Below are 24988 nucleotides of genomic sequence, written 5' to 3'. Positions count from 1 at the left end.
CTAGCTTCTCATCACAAACCCAGTGTATGTGTGTCCAAGTTGATTATGAAGGCTTAAAATGAGCAATAAAATATGAAATTGAAAAAACATTGAGGAAGTATAATAATACTCAATATTTCTGCCATATGCTGAGAGAGAAAGTATCCCAAAATAGAGCTATAAAAAATCCTGTTAGGTGTTATTGTCAATTTAACATCTAATTAAGAGCACTCTTAAGGAAGATAGAAGCTGGTCTGGAGCCAGCAAAGTAGTCCGTGTACTAGTGGCAGGGTGGGTGGGGGTGGTAATGAGGTTGTAGAGATTGAGGGATGGAGGGAGCAATCACTTTAAGCTGTTTTATTTGAAATGAAAAGGGCAGTCAGAACACAAATTCTATAGCGAGGGGCCACACTGGCCCTATGCCTTGTGTGTTTCTTCCTGCAGTAGGGCTGCATTCGTTACCTTTCTTGTGGCCAGATAGCACAAGAAGCACTTCAAGGAATAACTACTTTGTCCTGGTTCACAGTTAAGAAGGGACTCACTCCATCAGAGAGGGAAAGGCCCAGTGGCAAGACCATGAAGAGTCTGCTCACATCACATGTGCAGTCAGAAAGCAGAGAGCTGACCGGAAGTAGGCTAAGCTGTAAATCGTCAAGGCCCACCCCTAGTAACCCACTTCCTCCCACAAGGTTCCACCTTCTAGAAGTTCCACAACCTCCCAAAATGGTGCCACCAGGTGAGAACCAGGTGTTCAAACCTGAGATCCTGTGAAGACCTCTCATGTTGTCAAATCCGGAGTCGCAGCCTACTTACCCTTTCTCTGCCACCTCATTTCTTCCTCGTTCATCTTTTCCTTTCTCACAGACAGGGATTCTTCCTGTTGCCCCCTTTAGGTCAGAGCTCCTGTGGTCTACGGATCTCCTTTCTTCTTTTTGATCATCGAAACTTACTGGTCTTCCATAGTTCATGAACTCATCCTCCTTGTGAAGATGTGTTCTGCACCCAAAATGACATAATATCATGTAACAAATGCTCTCTAGAGACCCTTTCCCCTAACTAAAAGATGAATTCTAGTGTGAGAATCCAAACTGAAGACCTAGGTATTTTAAGCTAAGTTCACCTTTTACCAGCACCCTGGAATCCCCTTACCTACTGCTGGGGCCTTGCTGGTAGCTAAGCAAACCCTGTCTGCACATATTCTCCCCCTAACTGTCAAGAGGGTCCTACACACCAGCCAGATATCATCATCTCTTTGACATTTTAAATGCTGTGCTCTTTTCGGACTGTGAGCTTGAGGAGGCCTCCCAACAGGAAGTAACCAGTGAGGCTTGTGTCTCAGAATCACCTAGTCATGGTTGATAGCTTATTCCCAGTGTTGCTCCTCGGATATCCAAAGAGTGTAAAATTATTGGAATGTACATTCTCCGAGTCACTAAGTCTGAAGCCAAGTAAGACCATCTTCTCCTTCAGGGGGCTTATCATTCAGCATAGTTTTTTTATTAGTTGGTGACCAACCCTTCCTGTCACAAGCTCCAAGCACTCATCCTTTCTTGGCACCTTGGCACTGTTTTTGTGTGGTGCAAGGTTTTGCACACAATGCTAAGAATCTGGCTTTTCTGTGCTCCTTGGGTCTTTCATTGTTCTCTTTGTGCGTAGCTAGTATTTCCAGAGAGACAGTGCCTATGACTAATATTTGCTTACACACCACACACCACACTCACATATGAAAATTATAGTTAACACTCCTGGGGCCATTATGCCCCCCCTTTACAAAGTCATCACACCCAAACTTACTTCTGTGCTCCCAGAATTCAGTCTTGTCTTCTTTGTTTGTTTGGGGTGGTATTTTAATTAGAACTTGAGTCTAAAGAACTTAAAATAAAACCCTTCACACACTGAAATTAGCAGACCCTACATCTCAGTGAACCTCTACAGAATAATTATTGTGAAAATGCTGTGGAACTTCACATTAGACTTAGGACTTTCAGTAGTGATTGTGTTTTTATGCATTTATCCGCCACCAGAAAATCCCTACAGAGTTAGAACTGGAAAAATAATTAGCTGTGCATTCTCTTTCATGATTCAAGTGTCCACTGGCTTCGTGGTCCTTCCTCATCATCTAATTTGTGACCTTGCTTGTGTACCTTTCTATATGTTAGACTGTATCCGCATCCACACGTGTGTTATGGCTAGTGTCTGCGTGTAAGGGGGAGCATGCAGTATTTTTCTTTCTGAGCTTGTGTCCTTGCTTGGTATTCTAAATCTGTGGCATTCAACATGGCTGCATGGATGAACCTGACTGGCACAGCGAGAAAGTGAAGAAAATGACAGAGACACGGACAGAAACTTGAGATCCCATGGGCTAGACTCTGAAGGGGAAACCCGCAGCACCCTGGCAGCTCCCTGTTTCTTACATAGAGTGAAACAGGGAGGTGGGGCTACTGCATACAGATAAACAAAGAGGCGGGGTTTACAGTAATCAGCTGGGTCAAGGAGATGGTTTAGTCAATCTAGGTAGGAGGCTCTGTAGGAAAACAGTCTTCATGCTTTAAACACCCAGCTTGGAGAAAGCTATGGTGGACATACTCTGCACACACCGTCAACATTCAATAAAGACTTTGTCATTTCCCTCTGAGCCTCATCTCCTAGGGAGAAGGCTTTGCCATTGCTCTTAGGCTCTGGGGTCTATAACATGGCCAGTTTAGCTCATGTCAACATATGCATTCACTCATGACTTCATTCACTCAGGACTTTTTTTACCCCCTATGCAAGTCCGTCTATTTTCCTGCAAATGAAATTTGTGATTTCATTTTTCTCTAGGGCTAAATAGTATTCATATATATTTTTTCATTGTTGTTATTGTAGCAAATTTCCCATGTGTATTGCTGCTCTATTCTCTATAGCAAGAAATTGGGACCAACCTAGTTGTCTGTCAACACATGACTGGATAATGAAAACTTGTTTGTTTAGTTTTAAATCCAGGTGGTTTTCTTTTGGGTCTTGTAACAGTTGAATATCACTAGTTGCAAATCTTGTGGAGGTGACAGGCAGTTTGAAGCCAACACAGTCAGTGTCTCTCAGTAGGTGAATCTCTCCGCTCCAGGAGACAGTTGATCTGGCAATATTATTGACTGTCACAGTTGCAGGGAGGGCGAATTACCAGCCTCTAGTAGCACAAGGTGAGATCAGGGGCCAACCAGCCAAGGATGCAAAGTACGCCCTCTTTCCCATCTTCCTTCCTTCCTATACTCCTATAACAAGAACATGTTTGGTTCAAGATGTCGATAATACCAAGAATTCCCTAGGAAGAGAAAGCAGAGTGTTCTGAGGTACCTCCTTGAGGGAAAGACAGACTTGGCAACACTGTGAGAATCTTAACTTCTGGAACCCCATCCTCCAAGGCCAGTAGTGGGATTTTCTTTCCCATTGCTTTCATACCAAAAGCCTTCCCTTTTCAATCAGTGGTAGGAAAATATTTTTTCCATACTTCCTGAAACATAACCCTTCCAGCTACACGTTTTAAAGGTCAAATTACATTTTTGCCTCCTTGAGATCAGAAAAACAATTATATTGTAGTGTAGAAAATTGAAGGCTTTGCTTTTTTTTGGTCTGTTTTTTATTATAGAATTCAACTCGGTCTTTAGAAGAAAATGGAAAAATTAAGAACTGAAGGTTGTACCTAATGACAAGCAGTCACTTTCATTAGCCTTTTCTGTCTCTACCAGAGTCTTTTTCTCATTTTACAATAAAGCCAAATATCACAGTGGGGACCAGGATTAGGACAGAGATCTGAGGCGTGTAAAGATAAGTACAGTGGGGAATTGTTCCATTAAGTGCCTGTTTGGGGATATTCTTCCTTGGCTTCAGACAGGCAGCAATATTACTTGGTATTCCCAGCATACATGGCTCATGTCCAGACACTCCAATGCCAGTGACATACTCAGGTGAGCAAGCCCTTGTTCTGTTTAAACTGGATGGAAGCAGAAGGTCTTTTTGGATAGCTTATGGTCCAGTGGTAGTTGAACAAATACTTGGTCATTTAATTACCTTCTCTTAATTAAGAGAATCATTAGCATTATGGAGCTGCATATACTTTGATAGGAGTAACACATATTTGGTTTTTAAAGAAATGACCTTTGAATTTGGTCTGGATCACAAAACAGATGGCAGCAAGTAGATTTGGCATTTAGTTCAATCCCATGAAGGACCTTGATACAAGCATGGGAAATGGATAGGAATCCCATTGTAAAACCAATGTGGCAAAAACAGTGAGCGTTATTAGTGTGCACAGTGGAGTGTCGGCTCCTGGCATAGTGTAATTGTAGAGTCACAAAAGGATGCTTTTCCGTGTCCCTTTCAATAAGATGTATTGATGACAGGGTTGCCAGCACAAGAATGACCTAAGGAGGATTTGCAGCTATTCGGCATTGCTACATAATGATTGTACAATGCTTTCAATTCCCTATTTAATTATAAGAAGTATATGAAACAATTACTAGATTTTTCCAGCTTTTAGCCTAGACACATAATGAAGAACAAAATCAAGAGGTCAGGATATGTGGTCTTCAGTTTTCGATTCTGTTTTTAATAAAAATCAGAAGTTCAGATTGTGTTTTTCTTTTTAAAAGGTAATAAAAGGCTTTCATGTCTTTCCACTCAGGAAGTGAATACAGTCTTCAAAATGATCAAAACCTGTACAAATCTGACTTTCCCACAAATCCCTTTCTTTCTCATCAAATATTTTTTTCTCAGTGCCCACCTGTTTGTACCTTGTACAAGATACTATACAAAGGAAATTAAATAAGCCTAACCCTTCCCCCACCCTAGTAGTCCATATTATTTGAGAATATTAAAAGAACACAGCGTGAGGATGAGCACACACTTGTAAAGGATACACAGAGACAATAATAAAAGAGGCTAATAAATATATTTATGCCTCAAGAGAGCCATATGGATGGATTTTGTTGCCATCTAGCTGACAAATTGCCCAAAGTGACTCCTTTTCCTCACTCTGCACCAGTGTAATAAGCAGGAGTAGGCTCCGGGATTCATTCTGAAACTATGAAAAGGGCAAATACCACATAACGCAGAGAAACTCAAGGTTCCTGTGACTTTGCAACTGTGGCGAGTCCCTGAGGTACCGTGCACTTCCAGATCTTGCCTCGTTTGTGAATATATGTCACTCTAAATAGGGGCAGATCACTCTTCGGAGGTGGAAGCTTCCCTTTTCCTATTTTCTTTCCTCCCTCAGGTTTTTCTCCGCATTAGATGTTTCCCCGGGGCCACTACTGGGACTGAATGAATCAGTTGAAGGAAAAGCAGGCTGATAAATACAAAAAGTACTGAACTGGCCTTTTCGGTGTAGGTACGGTCCCAGGAAGCCAGCATCAACAACCCTCACATTAGCAGCCTTCCTGGGCCCTGTGTGCGGATTACCGCCATATGTTTTGTCAGCCACACATGACTGTCTCTGGGAGTCCACTTCACTTTCACTGTAGCCTCTTTGCAGAGCAGAACCTCCATAAGAGTTGAGGACTCAGCATTGCTCCTGCTTTTGTTCTGAAATCTGCACAGATGTCTGAATCTTTCCAGCAGGTGAAGGCTGCCAGTCAACCAGCTAGCTATAGAACAGAAGAATTTATAACACAGCTAGGCAGCGGTGGAGCATGCACACCTTTAGTTCCAGCACTCTGGAGGCAGAAGCAGGCAGATCTCTGTGAGTTCAAGAAAAGCCTGGTCTACAAAGTGCGTTCTGGGACAGCCAAGGCTACACAAAGAAGAAACCCTGTCAAAAAAGAAAAGAAAAGATTTTGTAATATAATACACTATAGTATTTAAGGAGAGTTATTCTAAATTATAATTTGAGAATGGGTTTCGGAGGTTTGTTGTTGTTGTTTGGGGTGTGTATTTTTTTGTTGTTGTTTTTAACCTATGAGGAAGGGGGACTCAGGAGTTATTCTGGACAGTTGTCAGGTAGACAACAACAGATCATGCAGCAAACTGCACATGAAGTGGAAGTAACAGAGTTCCTTACATGGGTGCAGCTTTATTATGTCAGTGCCTATAAACTCTTGATTCTCACTAGGCCATATTCTAATAAAAGTCACGCTTTCCAAGGTTTATTAACCACTTAATTGGGAAGCATGTGGTGTGGAGTTAGACAGAATGGGGTTTGAATTTCATTTCCTGTGTTCTAGCTCAGGAGCCAATTGAGTTTCTTACATCTATTCATCTGTGAAACCAAGATACAGTTACCACTTTCTGTGGGTTGTATGAATACTCCCGTGTAAGTGAGCAAGCTTGTCAGATCATTCTAGAAAACTGCTAGCCTGCTCTACAATTGATACTGGCTTGAATCTCTCTTTCTTCTAGAATAAAGTTTAGGAACATTCTTTTCCTCTACCCTGAGACACTGGCAGGAAGTTATTAGGCCTTCCTAATTAAAGCTCTTCTTAATTAAAAAGTTTTTTTCATAAAGTGTATTATAGCCATATTCTTTCCCCTCCAAGATCCTCACTGCCTCCCTATTCACCCCATTTCGTGCTCTACTGTCCCCCTCTCTTGTTCCCTCACTCTGTCTCCAAAAAGAAAGAAAATCAAAACAAACAAAAAACCAATAAGGTAAAAAGTAATAAAACAAAAAGTGTACCCTCCCCTGCAAAATGGAGTTCATTTTGTGTTGGTCATTTACTCCTGGGCATGCAGCCTTCCCTGAAGTGTGGTTGGTGCACCCCGTGACACTCCTTTGGAGAAAGCTGGTTTTCCCATCAGGCACCGATTGTGAATAGCTTCGGGGTGAATAGTTAGGGGTGGGGCTTTGTGTCCACTTCCCCTTCTCAGTGCTGGGCTTTCGTCTGGTTTGAACCAGTGCAGATCTTGTGTTGTCATAGTCTCTGTGAGTTGATGTGCGTGTTAGTCCTGCTGTGTCCAGAAGACGCTGTTTCGACGGTATCCTCCAACTTGGTAGGCGTTTAGCATGTGCGGGATCTCCGGGTGAGATGAGAGAATCTCACCACAGCTTTCCTACCCTTGGGTGAAGAGAGAAGTGAAATAAAGGAACTCCCAATGCTGAATGGCAACACCTGCCACCAAGGCAGTTCACCCTGCCTTCGTGTCTTGCCGTGTCTCCCTCTGTCCTCCTTTCTTTCCCATTCCTCATCCGTTCAGCCCATGGGTAGAGACCGTGCCTTCAGCGACATTCTCAAACTTGCTTGTGAATGAGGAGCACCTGAGCCCTTCCCAGAGATTCTGATCCCATACGGGTAAGGCCCAGAATCTGCATTCTGTGAGTTGCACTGAGCAAAGGAGTCTGCACACCACAGTTGGAGAATACTGCTGCAAATATCCAAGGATGGGGACAATTTCTTTCCCTTAAAAGTCATGTCTGGTGGGTGCAAAGGGAAACAGGCCATGTGATGAATGCAGTGTAGCAAGTGGTGCGATGGAGGGGCAGGTAGAGGGGTTAGAAGAAGCAAGGGGGAAATAAGCCCTGATGGAATGAGGTTCATCATGGAGGGGGCACTGGACTCCTGAAGGAAGACTAGAAAATTGACGGGTAACGCCCTTCAACTGAAGAGTGGATAGAGAAACTGTGGTACATTTACACAATGGAGTACTATTCAGCGGGGAAAAAACAATGGAATCTTGAAATTTTCAGGTAAATAGACGGTACTAGAAGAAACCATCCTGAGTGAGGTAACCCAGTCACAAAAAGAGAAACATGGTATGTACTCACTCATATATGGATTTTAGACATGAATCAGGGGAGTGCCAGCATACAGTCTTACTGCCAGAGAGTCTGGGAAACAGAACCTTCATCCAGAGACTGATGGAAGCAGAGGCAGACATCCACAGACAAGCACTGAACTGAACTCCTGAAATCCAGTGACAGAAAGGGAGACATGATGAGCAAAGTAGTTAAGACTGGGCCGGTTCAGGTCAGGTTGTTGACCTGAACAAGGGGGAGCTCTTGGTCCCCAGATTGATGGCTGTGTCGAAAGCATGAGACTGACTCAGACCCCCTGAATGTTGGTGTCAGTTAGGAGGCCTAGGTAATCTATGGGACCTAGGGTAGTATTTATCTCTGGTGTACAAATAGACTTTGAGTGCCCCTCCCACAATGAGGGATGCTCTCTCAGCTTGGACTCTTGTGGGAGGGCCTAGGCCCTGCCCTGGATGAAATGACAGACTCTGGAGATCCACCATGGAGGGCCTCACCCTCCCTGGGGAATCAGAGTGGAGATTGGGTAGGGGGGCTGGGGTGCCTGGTGGAGAGGGCAGGGAAGTAGGGGAGGGAGAGGGAGCTGGGATTGGCATGTGAAACAAGCTTGTTTCTAACTTAAAAAAATGGGGGAGCAGAAGATTCCATACTGAAGGAAACAGAAGCATGAAAGACCACAGCATATGTGGGAGGGCTAGATTCCCCTGGCCACACTCCATCAATAGATGAAATGTGAACCCATGCCTCTCAGATCAGAAAATTCACTGACATTCATCTGTATGCAAGAGGTTAGGAAAGTACTATTTAAGAGTTTAATATTTATTCGCCATCCCAATGTGGAGCTTTGTAGACCAGAGTGTTACGGAGATAATAGTGGCATGGTTGACTAGAGGGTCCCAGTATGCATTTTCCCTCCCTCCCCTCTTCACCAAACATCCAAAAGAACTATAAAATCTTCTAGATAGCCAGGGGCAGTAAAGGCTAGGCCTGGCTGCCTCGTAGAGATATGACAGTGCTTCTGATCCTTCGGGCACCACTGAGGTGTCTTACACTTTCCATTCCCAAGAAACTGATGTTCAACATCTATGATAGCATCTACAAAGAAAGCTTCCCCCACCCCAGTTGGTTTTCCAAGAATGTTTCTGGAAGAAAATGTAACAGACTGTTGAGAGTGGTTGGCTCTATTTTGTGCATGAGACAAAGGGTTTTGTCTTGTTATGTTTTATTTTGAAATATTTAATTTTACCTTGCTTTCTGTATTTTTTCAGCTTTTTAAATGAGCATATAAGATGAAATAAAGATATAGAAAAGAATGTTTGTCAGTTGTCCAGATGGTATTCCTGTGTGATAAGACAATTGGCATCCATAGCTTTCTTTCTTCTTCTAGAGTGTTGCTTTAAACTATCCCTCATTGTGGGTGGAGAGCTAAGCCCTCTCTTTTTATAGTGAAACTGAAGTGGGGTTATTTTCTCGACTAGTGCTTTCCGTAGAAAGAGATCAAGCTAAGACATAATTAGCAAAGACAAGAAAGCACTTAATAACTAAAGCCACATAGTCCTAGCTGAACAGTTGGTGTTGTAGATTAAAAGACTTAAAGGATTCTGTAACTCTTGTCCTTTTCAAAATTCCAAGATGATAAATGAGTCCCTGTGGGATTATTTTGAAATGAACTATGTTTTGAGGAACTCCAGAATCTGGTAAGTGTTAAAGTTAGTCTATATAACTAAACTGTATGTCTCATTCCCAAAGCACAGCTTAAATGATATAGTCAAATATTCATCATTGTAGGATTCAGACAGGAAATATGCAAATTAAGAGAGGTGAGCACACTGTGTCATCTCTGGTAACTCAGTCCAAGTGATAGATTGAGCCAGTTGTTCAGATCTTGTAGCTGAGTGTGCTTTGTGCCAAGACAGTCAGCCGCCTTACCTCTTTGATGGTCCTGTGAGTTGGCAAGTCTCAAAGGCTGTACCCACCCTGGTGTCCACACTGGAGACCTCTGTGGGTTTTGTGTGTTTACAGAATGATATGTTGAGTTAAATCTTTAGAAAGATTCACTTGTCACTACAGTGGAAGTGAGTAGGAAAGGTATTTCTCTATTGGAGTAGACTTCTGGGGACAGTATGGTATGGAAGTGAAAAGTGAGTGGTGACACCTGCAACCAGCACAGGGTGTGGGAGAGGGGACAGGATTCTTAAGGTGAAGAAAGGAATGGAAAGTTGGCAGCTTGTAAGATTGGGAGTATCACTTGCAGCTAGAGCTGCTGACCCTCCTGGTCTAGGAATACAGAATCGCACATGTTCTTGCTGCATTTGTAGTCCTCAAGCCAAGGAAGAGACTGTTGACAGCGGCGGTAGTTGAGAAGTGGCTGAGCTGAAGCCCTTGACTAGTTTTGCCCTAGTCTCAAGACTGGCTAGAATATAAGTTGTGTTGGAAATGGGACGCATGGGACAAGTACATGGGGCCTCACATATCAGGAAGTTCTGCTCTTCCCTAGTGTCCCTCATCCAAGGGACAAAGACCCCTAAGTGTTGAGTAGTACAGATCCCCTCCCCAGTGAAGAACAAAGAGAACTTCCCAGCTCCAGCCCATTTAAGAGGCCACGGGGTCCTACTGGGACCACAGTAATAAGGAGCAGAGTCCAAAGTGTGGGGCTGTCCTTAAATTATTTTTCTTCTCTAACTTAAGAGAAGGGGGTACATTCTTATATCAAGAAGTCTGGCATTAAGGTTTGTCACTCATTTGCACACTTGCACTGTGTGGTACAGGCAGTAGGACTGAACACTCCCTTGGTATTCTTTATCAGCTTTCCCTCCCAGCACCTCACCTTTCTGCACGAGGAGGCCAGCGTACAGGCTCCATACACAGCCTGCTCGCCCTGCCCTCTCCTCCGGTGTTCCCGGTTTGTGTCTGCACAGTAGGCAATGAGTTATGGGAATTCTCACTCAAGCGCTTTATCCATAAGATGCTTCCTAGCCACAATTGTCTGGGATCAGATGGTTCTGAGCAGTTTCTCTGCCTTCAGGCTCCCTGAGGCAGTATCAGAGGTGGAACTGGCCTGGTTTTAACTCTTTGACATCTGGTTCTAGCTGATGCCCGCACTGGTTGAAGTTCTGTTTTAGGATTCTGCTTTCAGTCCTCAATGTTGACCAGTAGGCTCTCAACCATGGTGGTCCTGTGGGTGACTGCCTACCATAGCATCTTTGCTCTTTAAGAACACAGGCCTGTGTGTCTCATCCAGGCTCCCAGAAGCTGTTTTTATCATTCTATGCCTTGTTCTCTAGAATTAAGGATGAGTCGTCCACAGAGCAGGAAACCACAAATATATTACGACTGAAGAGTCCTTCTGATTCCTTTTATCATTGCTATTAGTTCCCTATAGGAAGAATCAAGACAAAGTGGGCACGTTTTTTTATGAAATGACACTTTATCTTTGCGGTTAACTATATAATAAACTATCAAGTTTTCGCCACAATAATCTCCTCCTTAGACCTTATTGCTTTGGTAATAAAAGCTTTTTTATGGCCACAGGATAAAATTTTATTATCCAAGTTGTTTAGATAAAAGGAGAAGATGTGTTTGGAAGGGAAGAAAGGTATGTCTGAAACGTGTGAGCTTAGCATGGGTTTTATGTTCATTCTGCTGATAGAGAAATGCTAGATACATCTTAAGTCTAAGCCAATTAAAGAGTCATATGTTTCTGCCAAGTACCGAGGATCTCTACTGGGAATCAGGACCACTCCGTACTTAGGCTTTTGGATGAATGGAAAAGCACACATTTCAGAAGACACTACCGCAGATGTCCTGTTTTGATTCTGTGTCAAAGCTCCCACATTTGGTGAATGGCATTACAATTTTATTCCTCAGATTATCTCATAAATGATGAGAGCCAGTCCATGCCCAAAAGTGTGTATATTTTTACATACACATGACTTATATGCAAGTTCTACAATATACACATTAAGAAGTTCCATCATTGCTATGCCTCCGAAATATAGGTATGTTGTCTTCCTTTACAGTTCAGCCACTATTGAGCATCCCATAACGGAATACAAGCATAAAAGTGAAGTTTTTAAAATCCAATTAGAGGGGCTGGGAAGATGGCTCAGAGGTTAAGAGCACTAGCTGAAGTCCTGAGTTCAGTTCCCAGCAACAGCATGGTGACATACAGCCATCTATAATGAGATCTGGTGCCCTCTTCTGACATGTAGGCATGCATGCAGATGCAACACTACAAATAGTAAATAAATCTTTAAAAGAAACTCAATTAGAGGTTTTTGAGGCATGACAGTTAAGCAAAGATTTGAAGAACGTTCATTAGATGATGAAAGGAGTTTGGGGAGGAAGTGGGACATTGTCTTTGAGGCAGAGAGCATGCCCCCAAGGCTCTGTGGTGGAATTTGAGCAGGCTTCCTGCCTCCTGAGGTGTTGGGAGGCTTCAGTAAGATTGTTCTGTGTGGCACTGGCCTACAAGTTGATGGCCCTGGCTGAGTCAATCAGTACTCTGTACTGTCTAGGTCTGACTCTCATCTTGAGACAACTGCAAACTGATGTCTACCTACAGTGGAGGACCTCAAAAGCAAGTGTGACGTCTTCCCAGTAGGACTGTGGTATATGCACTGATGCCAGTCCACTCAGAGGGGCCTCCCATCCTTCCCCTCTGCTAACTCCATGCCAGAGTTCTGACAAGACACCCTCAGTCCCTGTGCAACCTGCACTTGTTGTCACCAGCAGCATTTTGGTGTGTTACTGAACTTGTCCTTCTGAGAAGACTGAGTCATGCAAATGGCCCTGATCAAATCACTCTCAAAGCTGACTGGGACACCAAGGTTTTGAGGGCATTTGAAAGGCTGTAGACATGGCCATTCCATCTTGACCTGCTCTTAGTCTGGGGCTCAGTATGATGTGTTGCTGGCTCCTTGCTGTCTGGCAGCCTACAAGGGACAGACTAGCCTGTACTAACTCATCTGTCACACCCGTTTCCATTCCCCAAGCTTAATGCCTTGGAAGCAAACTCAGGTACTGCAGGTCCAGTGTGATGAAATTCTTGGGGAATGGTCAAATGGACCCTCATTATGCAGAGTACTGTGCTTGGTATGCTTCTGTCAGATCAGAGCTAAACCCCTGGGCTTGCCTCTGCGCATGAGTTTGAAAACAGTCTTATAGAGAGAGAGCAGCGCTGAAACACACAAAGACAACCTTCTTCCCTTGCTAAAACACTCACGGGAATAGAAGCATGGTTTGATGTCAACTTCACGGGCTTTTCCACATCCCCAAGTGTGCGCGTTAAGCAGATTAAGAGTGTATTGTGTAAACCTCCGTCCCTCCTGTTGCCAGCCCAGAAGGTCTGAACCAACAACCACTGTGAGACTATCCAGCTTTGTTTAATATGTGTTTCACCTGGGGCTATGTATTATACCACTGATACCCATCTTGCAAACTCTCTTAACACAATATTATGTTAACAAATCCTACCAACAAAAAAACTTAGCATGAATGTGAGCTGGTAAAGAACTTAGCAAAGCCTATTCCCTATGACATTCTCCTGCCCAACATGTACAGCCTATAGTCTTCATGACTTCCAGTTTCTGTTCTTTGCGTAGGCACTGGGGTGGTGAGGGCAGGTATCTATGTGGAGCCTGGTGGCCTCCTGTGATAGCCTGCTTCTCTCCCAACTACTGACCACCTAAGACCAGGCCAGCCTTGCCAAATGTGCCATATGTGTCTCAAAACCTTCAGTTCTCTTCAGATGGCTGCTAGATCTTCCCTCTGACCATCACCATTTTCTTCTCTCTCTCTCTCTCTCTCTCTCTCTCTCTCTCTCTCTCTCTCTCTCTCTCTCTCTCTCTCTCTCTCTCTCTGCACCTTATCCCAAACCCTATGCAACTCTGTGTCACTCTACTTGTGACAAGCATGCAGCACAAGTCACTGGCCACAGGACTTGTCATTCTATCAACCCATGAGTCAGCTGGGATAGCCTAGCCCTTGGGCCCAAATGAGATTTCCTGGCTGACCTTTCGGTGTTCTGTGGAAATCTGAAGACTATTTCAAGACATGCGTGAGTTTTGGGGTGCAAGTAGGTTTTACATTCTTTCACTTGCTGTGCCTTCAGATTCTGCCTCTTTCCATTGGTTCACCCCTACATAATTTCAAGTGTGAGACCCAGCCTGTGTGTGTGCCATGCTCACTCCAGCCATCCACACGAAGCCTAAGATGATACAGAGATCTCACTGCTATGTGCAAGGCCACAGAAATTCCTTAAAGTGGCATAGGAAATGTTCTGGCTCATGGAGGTTTTTGACTTCCCCACCCCTGAAGTTGCTCTTGGTGCTCAGCCTTCTCTCTCCTCCCTTTCCATAGGAAATAAAAAAATCAAAACATTTCCAGGCAGAGTAGTTTAGCTATTTGTGGTTTAAGCTCCTGACTCCAAATTCACCTTAACTCCCTAACAGATTATCCTTTAACCTTGTTTCCCTGAACTAAAATGGAAGTTCCTACTCTAAGAAAGTTGAAAAATACAAACCAAAACAAGCACCACAAACAAAACCACACTTCTCTCTATTATGTCGGCATTTGTAGACTTCCCAAAAGAAGTTGCATCTACTTAGTAATCACTGGAACCCAAGGTCTGTTGACACAGTCTGACACTTTATATATTGCTCAATATATGCTGGTTTGTGCAGAGATGAAGCTTAAAGGCTATATAAGACCTTGAGACGATGAAGGCTTTCAGAGAAAGGAACTGAGCCAACTGGGGCAGGGATGGGGTAGAAGCTTCTTTCTTTCCATTTAACATGTCAGTGTTGTTCATTTCCCAAAAGACACTGTCACCATAACTATGTATTGTCAATAAGGATGATACAGAAGATGATACAGTCTGACTGTCTCTCTGAGAGACAGAGAGATGGACACCGTGGAAATTAAACCCAGAGCTGTGGCCATGCTGACCAAGCACTCTAACCCTGAACTAAGCCCAATGACCTTAAGCCATGTGTGTCCTGGGGACTCCGGATGCTGTCTATGATTGAGGGATTGGACTCAGAGCCTGTCACTGCACATGTCACTTTCCACTGGAATTTCCTGCTTGCAAGGAGCAGAATTCCACAGCAGACACTCATCACTCACAAGTCTTAGGTTTTATCATCTTGTTCAGAGTCCCAAATGGTTAGATACATTCACAAACCAATTCTTACCTTGCCCAATTTTGCAAATAACTAAGAATGAAACTTTCAACACTGTAAAATTTGAAAGTACAGGTGATTAAACAATCTAAATTAATGATAACTGCAATGCATTCAAACCCATAACATGAATTCATAATTGAAGTATAAACAAGGATAAAAACTCATTGACACCTTTGGAGGATGCTAAAAGACTAACTAGCTTGAAAACCTATTTACAGAAAGAAAACCAAACATCTACTTTACCTATACAAACTATATTTAATGATAACCAAACAATTGGTCATCTCAATCTCCCTCCCTCTCCCCCACCCCGTGTCTGTTTGTCTGTATGCATGTCTGTCTCTCTGTGTATCTGTCTGTCTGTCTGTCTCTCTGAGAGACAGAGAGATGGACACCATGGAGATTAAACCCAGAGCTGTGGCCATGTTGACTAAGCACTCTAACCCTGAACTATGCCCAATTTGTGAAGTTTCTCTTTCTAGAGGACATCAGTAAATAAATGAAACACTCATACAAATCATAATTCCCTACAAACTGTGTTGATCTAGACAACAACATTGGTGACTACTAATAACAAAAAGAGAGTTGTCTTGTATTCAGTGCAGTGTCTTCATTAGGTGATGAAAATCAGGTCAGAGTTGTCTTCTGGAGGAATATTGTAACTGTATAATTTTGTCAGCACACACAAAGATATAACACATTTATAAATTATTCTATGTCTGAAAAAGTCAATCCTGAATCTTAACAAATTTCTACATCTAATAATTTTATAGGAAGTATAAAAAGAGTGTGTTTAATAAAGCCATAGAGTGTAATTAGCAAAATTCAGACTTTGGATAACTCTTGAGGACAACTTTGTTCCTTCAAATAAATTGCAAAAGAAATGAGAACGCAGATGAGAGGGAACTGGTAGATTAAAACACGTTTAAGAGAGTCATCCATTTACAAGAGCAAGTCTATTTTAGGTGCTGGTTTAAACAAACTACTGAAAAATTAGGGACCAGCTGTAGATACCTGAATATGTAGAAACCTGAGTAGGTACCTGAAGTATTAAACTGTTATTAATGTTTTAGGTGATAAAGTAATGTGGTTATGATTTCAGAAAGTCCTTAAATTTCAGATATTTGCATGTATGTGGTAGATGGATAGATGGTAGATGGATGGATACATAATAATAACTTGTGACCAAATGAAAATTAAAGGTGCAGCTCATGTCTATGATTTAAAGACAAATCTGAGAAGAGATATAGAAGGTGTTTTTGATGTGTCGTTGCTTTTGCGAGTGAAACTGGGAGATTTGGGGCTGGGATGAGAGAAATAAACTTGAGTAATTGCTTTAATTAATGAACTGCATTGGATAGGTTCACCAGAACCTTGCTGTGCTGGGAGGATGGGAAGTATATACTTGTATTATAGAGCTGGCAGGGGCAGCATCCAGGAGCAGACTTGTCCAAGTGTAGTCTTAGAATTAACTGCATCAGAACTGGGTCTGCCTTCCTCCTACTAAGCTAGAATCTCAGAAACAAGAACATAGAGACATTTGGGAATTATCCTTAGTGACTTAGGTGCCAGCTTTTTTTGTTTGGGAACTTTGGAATGTGTAAGGAAAAAATTTACCCAGATTTAAATGCAAAGCCATACAGTTCTGGAAGTCGGAAAGGCCTTTTCTTTTCAGATGTGTTGACAGTGATTTAATCAGCAGATGTCACTGTGTTATCCTTGGGGACATCCCTTCCATGCTGCTTGTTTTAGAGACAGGGTGTTCTCCTGGCATTGTCACACAAAAATATTTGGGGTAATTTGTTTAATGACAGTCCTTTTTCTGTGTTTCCATTGTCTGTTAGAGTTTGTAAGTTCTTGTTCCTTTTGTTTCTGTTTTCCCCAGCATCATTGACAAAGAAGTTTCACTAATGGCAGAAATGGATAAAGTCAAAGAAGAAGCCAGTAAGTAGGCATGTGGCTGTGTGACAAGGTGCCTTCCAACCCAAGGCATGTATGTGACTGTGTGACAAGGTGCCTCCCAACCTGAAGCAATCCGTGACTCAGGTTGACAGTAATTTAGGGCAAGACCCTACAATTCACACTGAAATACTGATGGGTGAGCTCCATAATCCCGGGCTGATCTCTTGTCTCTGTGTTTCTGCTGAACCGTCTGTCAGAAGGACAGAGCTACAGCTCCTCCTTCACAGCTTTCAGGACAGAATGCTCACTGAGGAAGTCAGGGGTAGCTACTGAATTCTCTAAATTCAAGGGGACTTTCGTGCACACACAGAAACTAAGCTTAATTTTGTTTAAAGGGACAAGGAATTTAATATTACACCTATGTAAATCCATGTAGTGTGTGCTTGGGTGGGTGTATCAATGTGTGTATGTGACTTCGTGTAGGGTGAATGTACACTCATGTATGTGAAGACCAGATGTCAACCTCAGGTGTTTTCTACCACATTTCACCTTATTTTTTGAAAAAGAGGGTTTCAAGAACCTGAAGTTCATCAGTTTGGCTAGACAGCCAATGGGTTCCAGAGATCCACCTGCTTCTGCTCCCCCAGGGCCAATTACTGTGGGTTCTAGGGTTTGAACTCAGGTCCTCAAGACTGAACAGTATGGCACTTTACTGACTTAGCTACCTCCTCAGCCCTGGCATTGACTTGGGGGAAGCAGGTATTAATTTCAAGATAGTCATCTTTAAGTCTATCCAATTTACAATCTCACTATGTCATTCATAGTAGTTTTAACTCATTCTGGTGGTTTGAAAGAAAATGGCCCCCAAAGGGAGTGGCAGTATTAGGAGGAATGGCCTCAATGGAGGAAGTGTGTCACTGTGGGGGTGAACTTTGAGGTCTCTTTTGCTCAAGCTTCCCTCAATGTAACTGTCAGTCAACTTCCTGTTGCCTGCAAAATGTAGCACTCTCAGCTCCAGCACCAGATCTGCCTCCACACCGCCATGCTCCCTGTCATGATGATAATGGACAGAACCTCTGAAACTATAAGCCAGCCACCCCACTTAAATGTTTTCCTTATATGAATTGCCATGGTCATAGTGTCTCTTCAGAGCAATAGAAAATCCAAACTAAGACACTCATTCTCTTTTAAGTTCAAATAACTCAAGTTATTGAATTTCCCTTAAATTGCTCCTGTTTGACCTGAAAATGTAGCTCAATCTGAAAGAGCACTTGCCTAGCATGCCTGAAGCCCTGGGTTTGATTCCCAGCATGACCTAAACCAGACATGGTGATGCATGGCTATAGTCTCAGAAGTCAGGAAGCAGAAGCAAGAAGATCAAAATAGAGAGTTTAGAGCCAACCTAGAATAAATGAGACACTTTTACAAAATGAAAAACAAAACAACAAAATTTGTGTCACCTAGAGCTGCCTAAATATTTGTGATGGGGCATGTGTCTGTGTTTACATATCTGTCTCTTTTCAAGCATTTTAGGAATCCGATGATGCATTGATAATCCAAACAAGCAAAACATCCCCCAGCTCTGAAGCAACTTGTATAGGATTAATAATTCAAATACAGAGATGTATTAAATGAAACTTTCTTAAAATACTCCAGTTCTGTTTACAAACTCTGTCAAAAAGGCCAACACCTGCCAACTTCAGACTGTAAGAGAAAAAAATCAATCCATGTTTTAACTTAAAATTATAAAGACAGTTTGCCTGATACTGAATAATGGACATAGGCTGGATGTGGCAACATACACCTTTAATCCCAGCATTTAGGAGGCAGATACAGGTGGATTTCTGTGGGTTTGGTGAGGCCAGCCTATTCTACTTAGCAAGAGACCCTGTTTCAATTTTTTTAAGTAAGTAAACAAATAGCAAGTTCATATTGTCATGATCACTGTAAAACTTTTCCTACATTCAACACAAAATATTAATATATTGGGTCTTATTTTATGTTTGCCCATGTCTTAATCTTCCCATTATGATAAGTGACTCAACAAGTAGCAGTGTAGATGGTAATCTGTGTGTGTGGTGATCTGTGTAAGGTGACAATCTGTGCACATGGTAATCCCATGTATGTGGTGATCTGTGTAAGGTAAAGTCTGTGCACATGGTAATCCATGTGTGTGGTGATCTGTGTAAGGTAAAGTCCAGCACATGATAATCCATGTGTTTGGTGATCTGTGTAAGGTAAAGTCTATGCACATGGTAATCCATGTGTGTAGTGATCTGTGTAAGGTAAAGTCTGTGCAGTGGCAGTCTATATACCACAGTAATCTATATAAATCAGCAATCTGTGTAAAACGACAGTCTATATACCATGGTAATCTATGTAAATAAGTAATCTGTAAAATGGCAGTCTATATGCCATGGTAATCTATGTAAGATGGTGATCTATGTAAAATGGCAATCTGTGCACGATGGCAGTCTTACACAGGACAATTTATGGGTTGGAAATTTCAGCAGAGACAAGATTCCTCCAATGGAACACAGTGGACGGCTGACCCTTTCTCAGAATTGAATCTGGTCTGGTGTGTTCTGGGGACCCAACAACCACATTTATCTCCTGGGATTTACTTTAGAATGTTTTACCTGGGCATTCTAAGCTCTTCATCCTCACACAGACTTTATCGTACGAGTCAGCTAATGGCAATCTGAACCCAGCAACCTCTCAACTCAATTCTTTTTCGTTTGACTACCAATATAGTCATTTGCACAAGAGCAAAAGATTAAATGAAATTCTTTCTTTTATTTCCTCCTCTGTACTTTGGCCATAATTCAGTTTTCATTTTTGAAAAACAGCTATCAATATTTTTAGTTAAAATTTTTCAGGGCTGAAGGGACTAGGGGCAAGATAGCTCCCCAAACAATGGCACTTGTTGCCAAGCCAATGGGTCTTAGTTTGATCCCCAGGACCCCACATATGAGAAGGAGAGAAGCACCTGAAAGTTGTCCTCTTACCTCCACATACATGCTGTGCTATATGCATGCTTACACACGATAGATTCATGCACACAACAGGTAAATAAATAAGTGAAATAAAAATGTTACGATAATAAACACAAGGAAACATTTCTAGGGTCTGAGTAGATGGCTCAGTGTGTAAAGCACAAACATGAGGACTAAGTTTGAGCTCTCACGTTAAATGCCCTGCGTGGGGTGCACAGCTGTAGTCCCAGCACTGAGAATGTGTAATCCCAGAAAGACTTGATGGGATGCCCCCGCAGCTCACTGACCAGCTAATCCATCTGAATCACTGAGCTCTGGGCTCAGCAAGGGACACTGTCTCAAAAAAATATAAAGTGGGAAGAAATAGAGAAAACATTGGACTTTGATGGATTAGATCTTTATTTTCATTTTGGCAAGCAGTAGTGTCTATGTGCTGAGTTATGGCCTGAATGGTACTTCCATCATGGAGCCCGTTGTACTAAGGTCTGGGGCCCTGTTGCATTCCCCATTAGTCTTACTCAGTGAGTCAGACTGTGAACTCATCCTGCTCTACAGAAGCTTGGTTGGTCCTAACGACCATTAATTTTACTAAATTGATACATAATTGACCATATAGTTTAAAATGTGGTGTCCCACCATTAATCCAACCAGAATGAGAATTAGAGGTTCAGTCCGTGCTGTTAGCAGAGTAGTTAGCCAAGGGGGACCAAGAGCGTAGTATTAATTATCTGATTTATGTCTTTGTCTTTTTAAAGTTTTCCCCAACCGTGGCAAGATTTTCTTTAATTACTCCTGATCAGTTAGCATAGAAACAAAAGTTTTTTCCCAAAGTCATATATAGCTTTGTTTGTCTCATGAGAAGTCTAAGTCTCTCCAATTTTGTTGGACCATGCCTGCAAGGAAATCTAACTATTGTTTAAATTCAGAAACAGAACTTTTACTGCCTCTGGGTCCTGGTCAACCATCTGCTTAGTTTGGAAAGCATCAAAAGAGGCATGTCTAGTTAAACTTCTAGTGCATGCCCACCGGGTAGGCTAGGGGGCCTGGTAATATTGCTGTTATCCAGATTAGTTAGCCCACAGGGCGGAATTAGCAGGCTTCAGAATAAGAGGAAATGCCTGGGCTAAAGGTTTTGGATACTGGGAAGGTTTTAGCCCTTTTAAAGTCCTTTAACCTTAATTTGGGGTATCCCCGTCACAGTGTGTTTTGTCAGTTAGTGAACTGACAGGCTGGTTAGTTCCTGTCCTTATGTAGTATAGGTACCAGGTGTCTAAGCATAACCAGCCATCCTGACTGACTTCTGGCTGGGAATCATTAACTCCATCCCCAGAGTCCCTTCCTACACCATAGAGTCTGATTCCCCAGATTTTCCCTATTTCCCAACGGTCAGAGTCTTTCTGATGGAATTTTCAGACTTTTTATTGAAACTTTCATTTCAACGGGTCCATAGTCCAGAGACAGGCCATTTGGCAGCAGCGCCTGTGGCTTCTGCTTTCTTGACCTGGGTGTGGTGGATCCATGGTATAATGCCAGCCACCTTCACTGCCATAGGAGTGGAGAGAATCACCGAGCAGGGGTCTTTCCAAGTTGGTTTCAGTGACCATTTGGCTCGTTGCCTAACCTAGACAGTATCACCTGACTCAGGGGGAAACTGGTGGTGGACTCTGAGGTCATCTGGGTCTCTTGAAGAGTTCAATGACTAGCTGTTAGGGAGGGCCGGAGTGTCTATAGTGACTTGAGAAAGGGGTGGTTAGAGAGTTCTGCCAACTGCTGGTCTCTGAGCCTGGATATAATGGGGAAGACCTCATGGTCTCATAGGGTGTAAATCCTTCCCCATTTTAGTACAGTGGTCCCAAAGCAGAGCAAAGGAAGAAAGTCTATATATCCGTTGTTGAGAGTTTTATTAGAGGTGTTCTTTTGTTTGTTTACATAATATTTATTTTTTTCTACCTGCTCTAGACTCTAAGTTCTGTATGTCCAATTAAGTTTTCAGTCTATGTCTAAAGCTTTAGCCATTAACTGAGAGGTTTTGGCTATTAAAGCCAAGCCATTGTTGGACTCCATTGCTAGAAGGAAGTCAAATCCGGGAACCAGTTCCTGGAGGAGCTTTTTGTTGTTGTTGTTTTTGGGGGGGGAGGGGGTAGTTGTTGTTGTTGTTTTGAGACAGGGTTTCTCTGTGTAACAGCCCTACTTGTCCTGAAACTCGCTCTCTAGACCAGGCAGAGATCTGCCTACTTCTGCCTCCCGAGGGCTAGGATTAAAGGCGTGTGCCCCCACCACCTGGCCGGAGGAGCTTTTAAGCCACTATTTGAGCAGTTTTAGTCTAGGTGAGGAATACTTCTACCCACTGGAAAGGGTGTTTATAAAAACTATCAAATACTTATATCCTCCCCTGCCAGGCCAGATCTTGGTGAAGTCAGTTTTCCCAGAGTTTGCCAGGGTGTTGGCCTCCCATTTGAATTGATTCATGGGAAAGGGCTCTCTGTTTGGGATTTACTGGAGCACAAACCTGGCATCTGGCTAAAGCATCCCACACTAAACCCTCCAGTCTAGGTATAACCTACCTTGGGCTGAACTACTCAGAAAGCTTGGGGGACCCCTAGTGAAGGTCACTTACCAGAGTCGTCCCAGTTGTTTCTGGGATTGTCATTCCATCAACCTGTGGGTTTGAGCTACCCATTTCTTCTTTACCATGGAGTCTCAGGCAGCATGGGGTCATGGTATGTCATCAGAATATCAATAGTTCCCCCCAAGTCTTAGGGCTGTTTGTCCCATAGCCAGGTCAGTGGCCCAACAGTGGAGGACAGGGGAAGCCTCTTAGGAGGGCCAAGATTTTGTTTTCTTTTTCCAATCAGTGAGAACCCACTTTCTCTATAGATCATACCATGGACATGCCCGGTAGTAAAAGCATAGCAACTGTCCATGTTTATGGTGGTGGAATTTCCTTTTCCCCATCTGAAAGCTTGAGTCAGAGCAATCAGTTCTGTTCTGTATGGCCAGATAGCAAACTTGGGCCCAAATCATTTTGGTTAAAGTAAATTCTGCAGCTCCCATGTATCTGGTCTCATTTTTTATCTCATGACATTCATGGATGAGCATCTGTAGGTCGTCATGGGGCAAGAGGGTAGCAGGATTGATGGTGGTGGGTTTCTTAAACTAGACTCGAAGGTGGGCCAGGAGTAGTGCCTGGTACTAGGTTACATAGGCATTAGACAGCCAGCATCGTAGTGCTCCTTGGAGGAGGACCACCATGGCATAGAGTGCTATGGGTATAAGATATTGACCCAGAGTTAATGTGTTTGTTTGTTTTCATTAGATAGGAGTAGTTGCCACAGCTCTTAGACAAGTAGGCCATCCTGTGACTACAGTGTCCAGTCATTTGGACAGGTATGTCACAGGGCTTTTCCATGACCCCTAAGTTTGGGTGAAACCACTTTTATAATGCCTTTTTGTTTCGTGGGCAAATAGTTGAAAAGCTTTTGAGACATCTGGAAGTGCTAGGACTGGAGACAAAGTCAAAGATGTTTTTAAAGCTTCAGGTGCCTTTGTTTAGTTCAAATTAGGGGCTCAGTGTCCCACTTTGTGCCGGTGTATAGAGGCCCTAGTATTTCTACAAACTCTGGCCTAGAATCCAACAGTGGATCAGCCCCTGAGGTTGGTTGTCTTCCGTCGCCTTCCATGGTTTATGTTGTAGTCCTGAAGAAGTAGTGAAGGGTATTTCAGAAGCAGAATGGATGAACTTGTCAGTGAAAGTAAAGGCAAGCAGGGAAAACAAGCAAAAGCTTCCTCCTTCCAGTTTTTGTGAACTGCCATCAGAAGGGATGGCCCAAATTTAGGGTGGGATTTTCCCACCTCAAATGATCCAGTCAAGACAGTCCTTCACAGATATGCCCAGAAGATTAGGTTTTAGTTGATTCCATATGTATTCACGTTGACAACCGAAACTAGCCATCACAATTACAATCACTGTGGTGTCTATAGACTGTAATTGATATTAGTGAACACTAATGTAGTATTTTAAAAGTATGTTCTAGGTGAATATGTCTCACTTTGTTACTAACACACTTGTTCTGTGTGTATACTATATCAGCACTTTGCAAAGGTTGCTGTTTAGCAGTACAGTGAGTCTGCAGGGGATGCAGGATTATTATATTTTACAGATGAACAAATAAGCATGTATAACACCAGGCTTTCAGACTCTGTCTGCCTCCCCAGGGAACTGAAGGTCACACAGACATGTTCTTGACAGGTTTACTAGAGATGTGGGGAGAAGGCATGCCTTTGTATTAACATGAGCATATTATGAAGTAAAATAGCAAATTCTCAAGAACTGTTATGGAATAAGAAGGATTTCTGAGAGTCTCTATGCTTGAAGAAATGCTTGCACTCCAACACCTGGCCCCAAGATTCTGAGCACACCTTCTGCAGTTGAGTATTATTGGAGACGCCTTAAGATTTCCATGGTTCAAGTAATATGAGCCAAGCTTCCAGTGTGTTCTAAGAGTCTGAAGGGATTTACAAATCCTATTGAGAAAATGGATTTCAGCATGCCAGATGCTGCTTATAAAGTTGCATACATAATATTAAGTCTTGCATGTAGAGGGGACCCAAGCTGCATGGAACTGTCTCCCTCTACAGATTTCCGAAAGCATGGTGCTTTCAAAGCATACATATTATTCTGTTTTAAATTACAGAATCAATAATCTTAAGATCTGATCTGGGTTTGTTGTTGCTTCTTGCTTTTGTGATTGATGTGCTGATGGTGAAAATGTGAGCCCCTAAAGAACATGGGCTTTATGGTCTGAACTTCTCAGGCTTTTTCATAATGAAAGGCTTTGAGATGTTAATGAGACTATATGTAAAAACGCACCCCAGCACTTGCTGATACACAGTCTTCATTTTCATGATTTGCATGAGTTTAAACGCAGAACTTATTGGTAGTCTTGCACCTGCATTCCCATTTTAGGGCCCATTTATATCTATTTTTACAAAATCTTCTGTATCAAGTGAATGCCCAAGTTCTACATAATCAAAAAGAACAATGACCTCTAATTGTCACCAGTTTGACAAATGATCCATTGAGAAAAGTGGGATCCACTTAGCTGCACAGTCACTGTGGGCTGCCCACCCCTTTACTCCCTGCCTTTCAAATCTGTCTTCAGAATATATATATTTTTATCGTACTTTGCAAGAGGCATAACATTTCC

General features: G+C 42.7%; 1 protein-coding gene across 4 annotated transcripts in view; it reads left to right on the top strand.

Annotated features, from left to right (window-relative positions):
- Spats2l (spermatogenesis associated serine rich 2 like) overlaps positions 1–24988 on the top strand; it is a 174474-nt gene that overhangs the window by 131582 nt on the left and 17904 nt on the right. For all 4 annotated transcript variants that reach the window (XM_013121137.3, XM_013121136.3, XM_013121135.3 and 1 more), the window contains one exon: positions 16769–16827. In XM_013121137.3, the coding sequence (XP_012976591.1) occupies positions 16769–16827 (59 nt within the window). The remainder of the gene's footprint in view (positions 1–16768; positions 16828–24988) is intronic.

This window comes from Mesocricetus auratus, unplaced genomic scaffold (assembly GCF_017639785.1).
Source record: "Mesocricetus auratus isolate SY011 unplaced genomic scaffold, BCM_Maur_2.0 Super-Scaffold_100010, whole genome shotgun sequence".
NCBI lineage: Eukaryota > Metazoa > Chordata > Mammalia > Rodentia > Cricetidae > Mesocricetus > Mesocricetus auratus.
The sequence above is the reverse complement of the archived record's forward strand: the minus strand, read 5'-3'. Positions and strand labels throughout refer to the sequence as shown.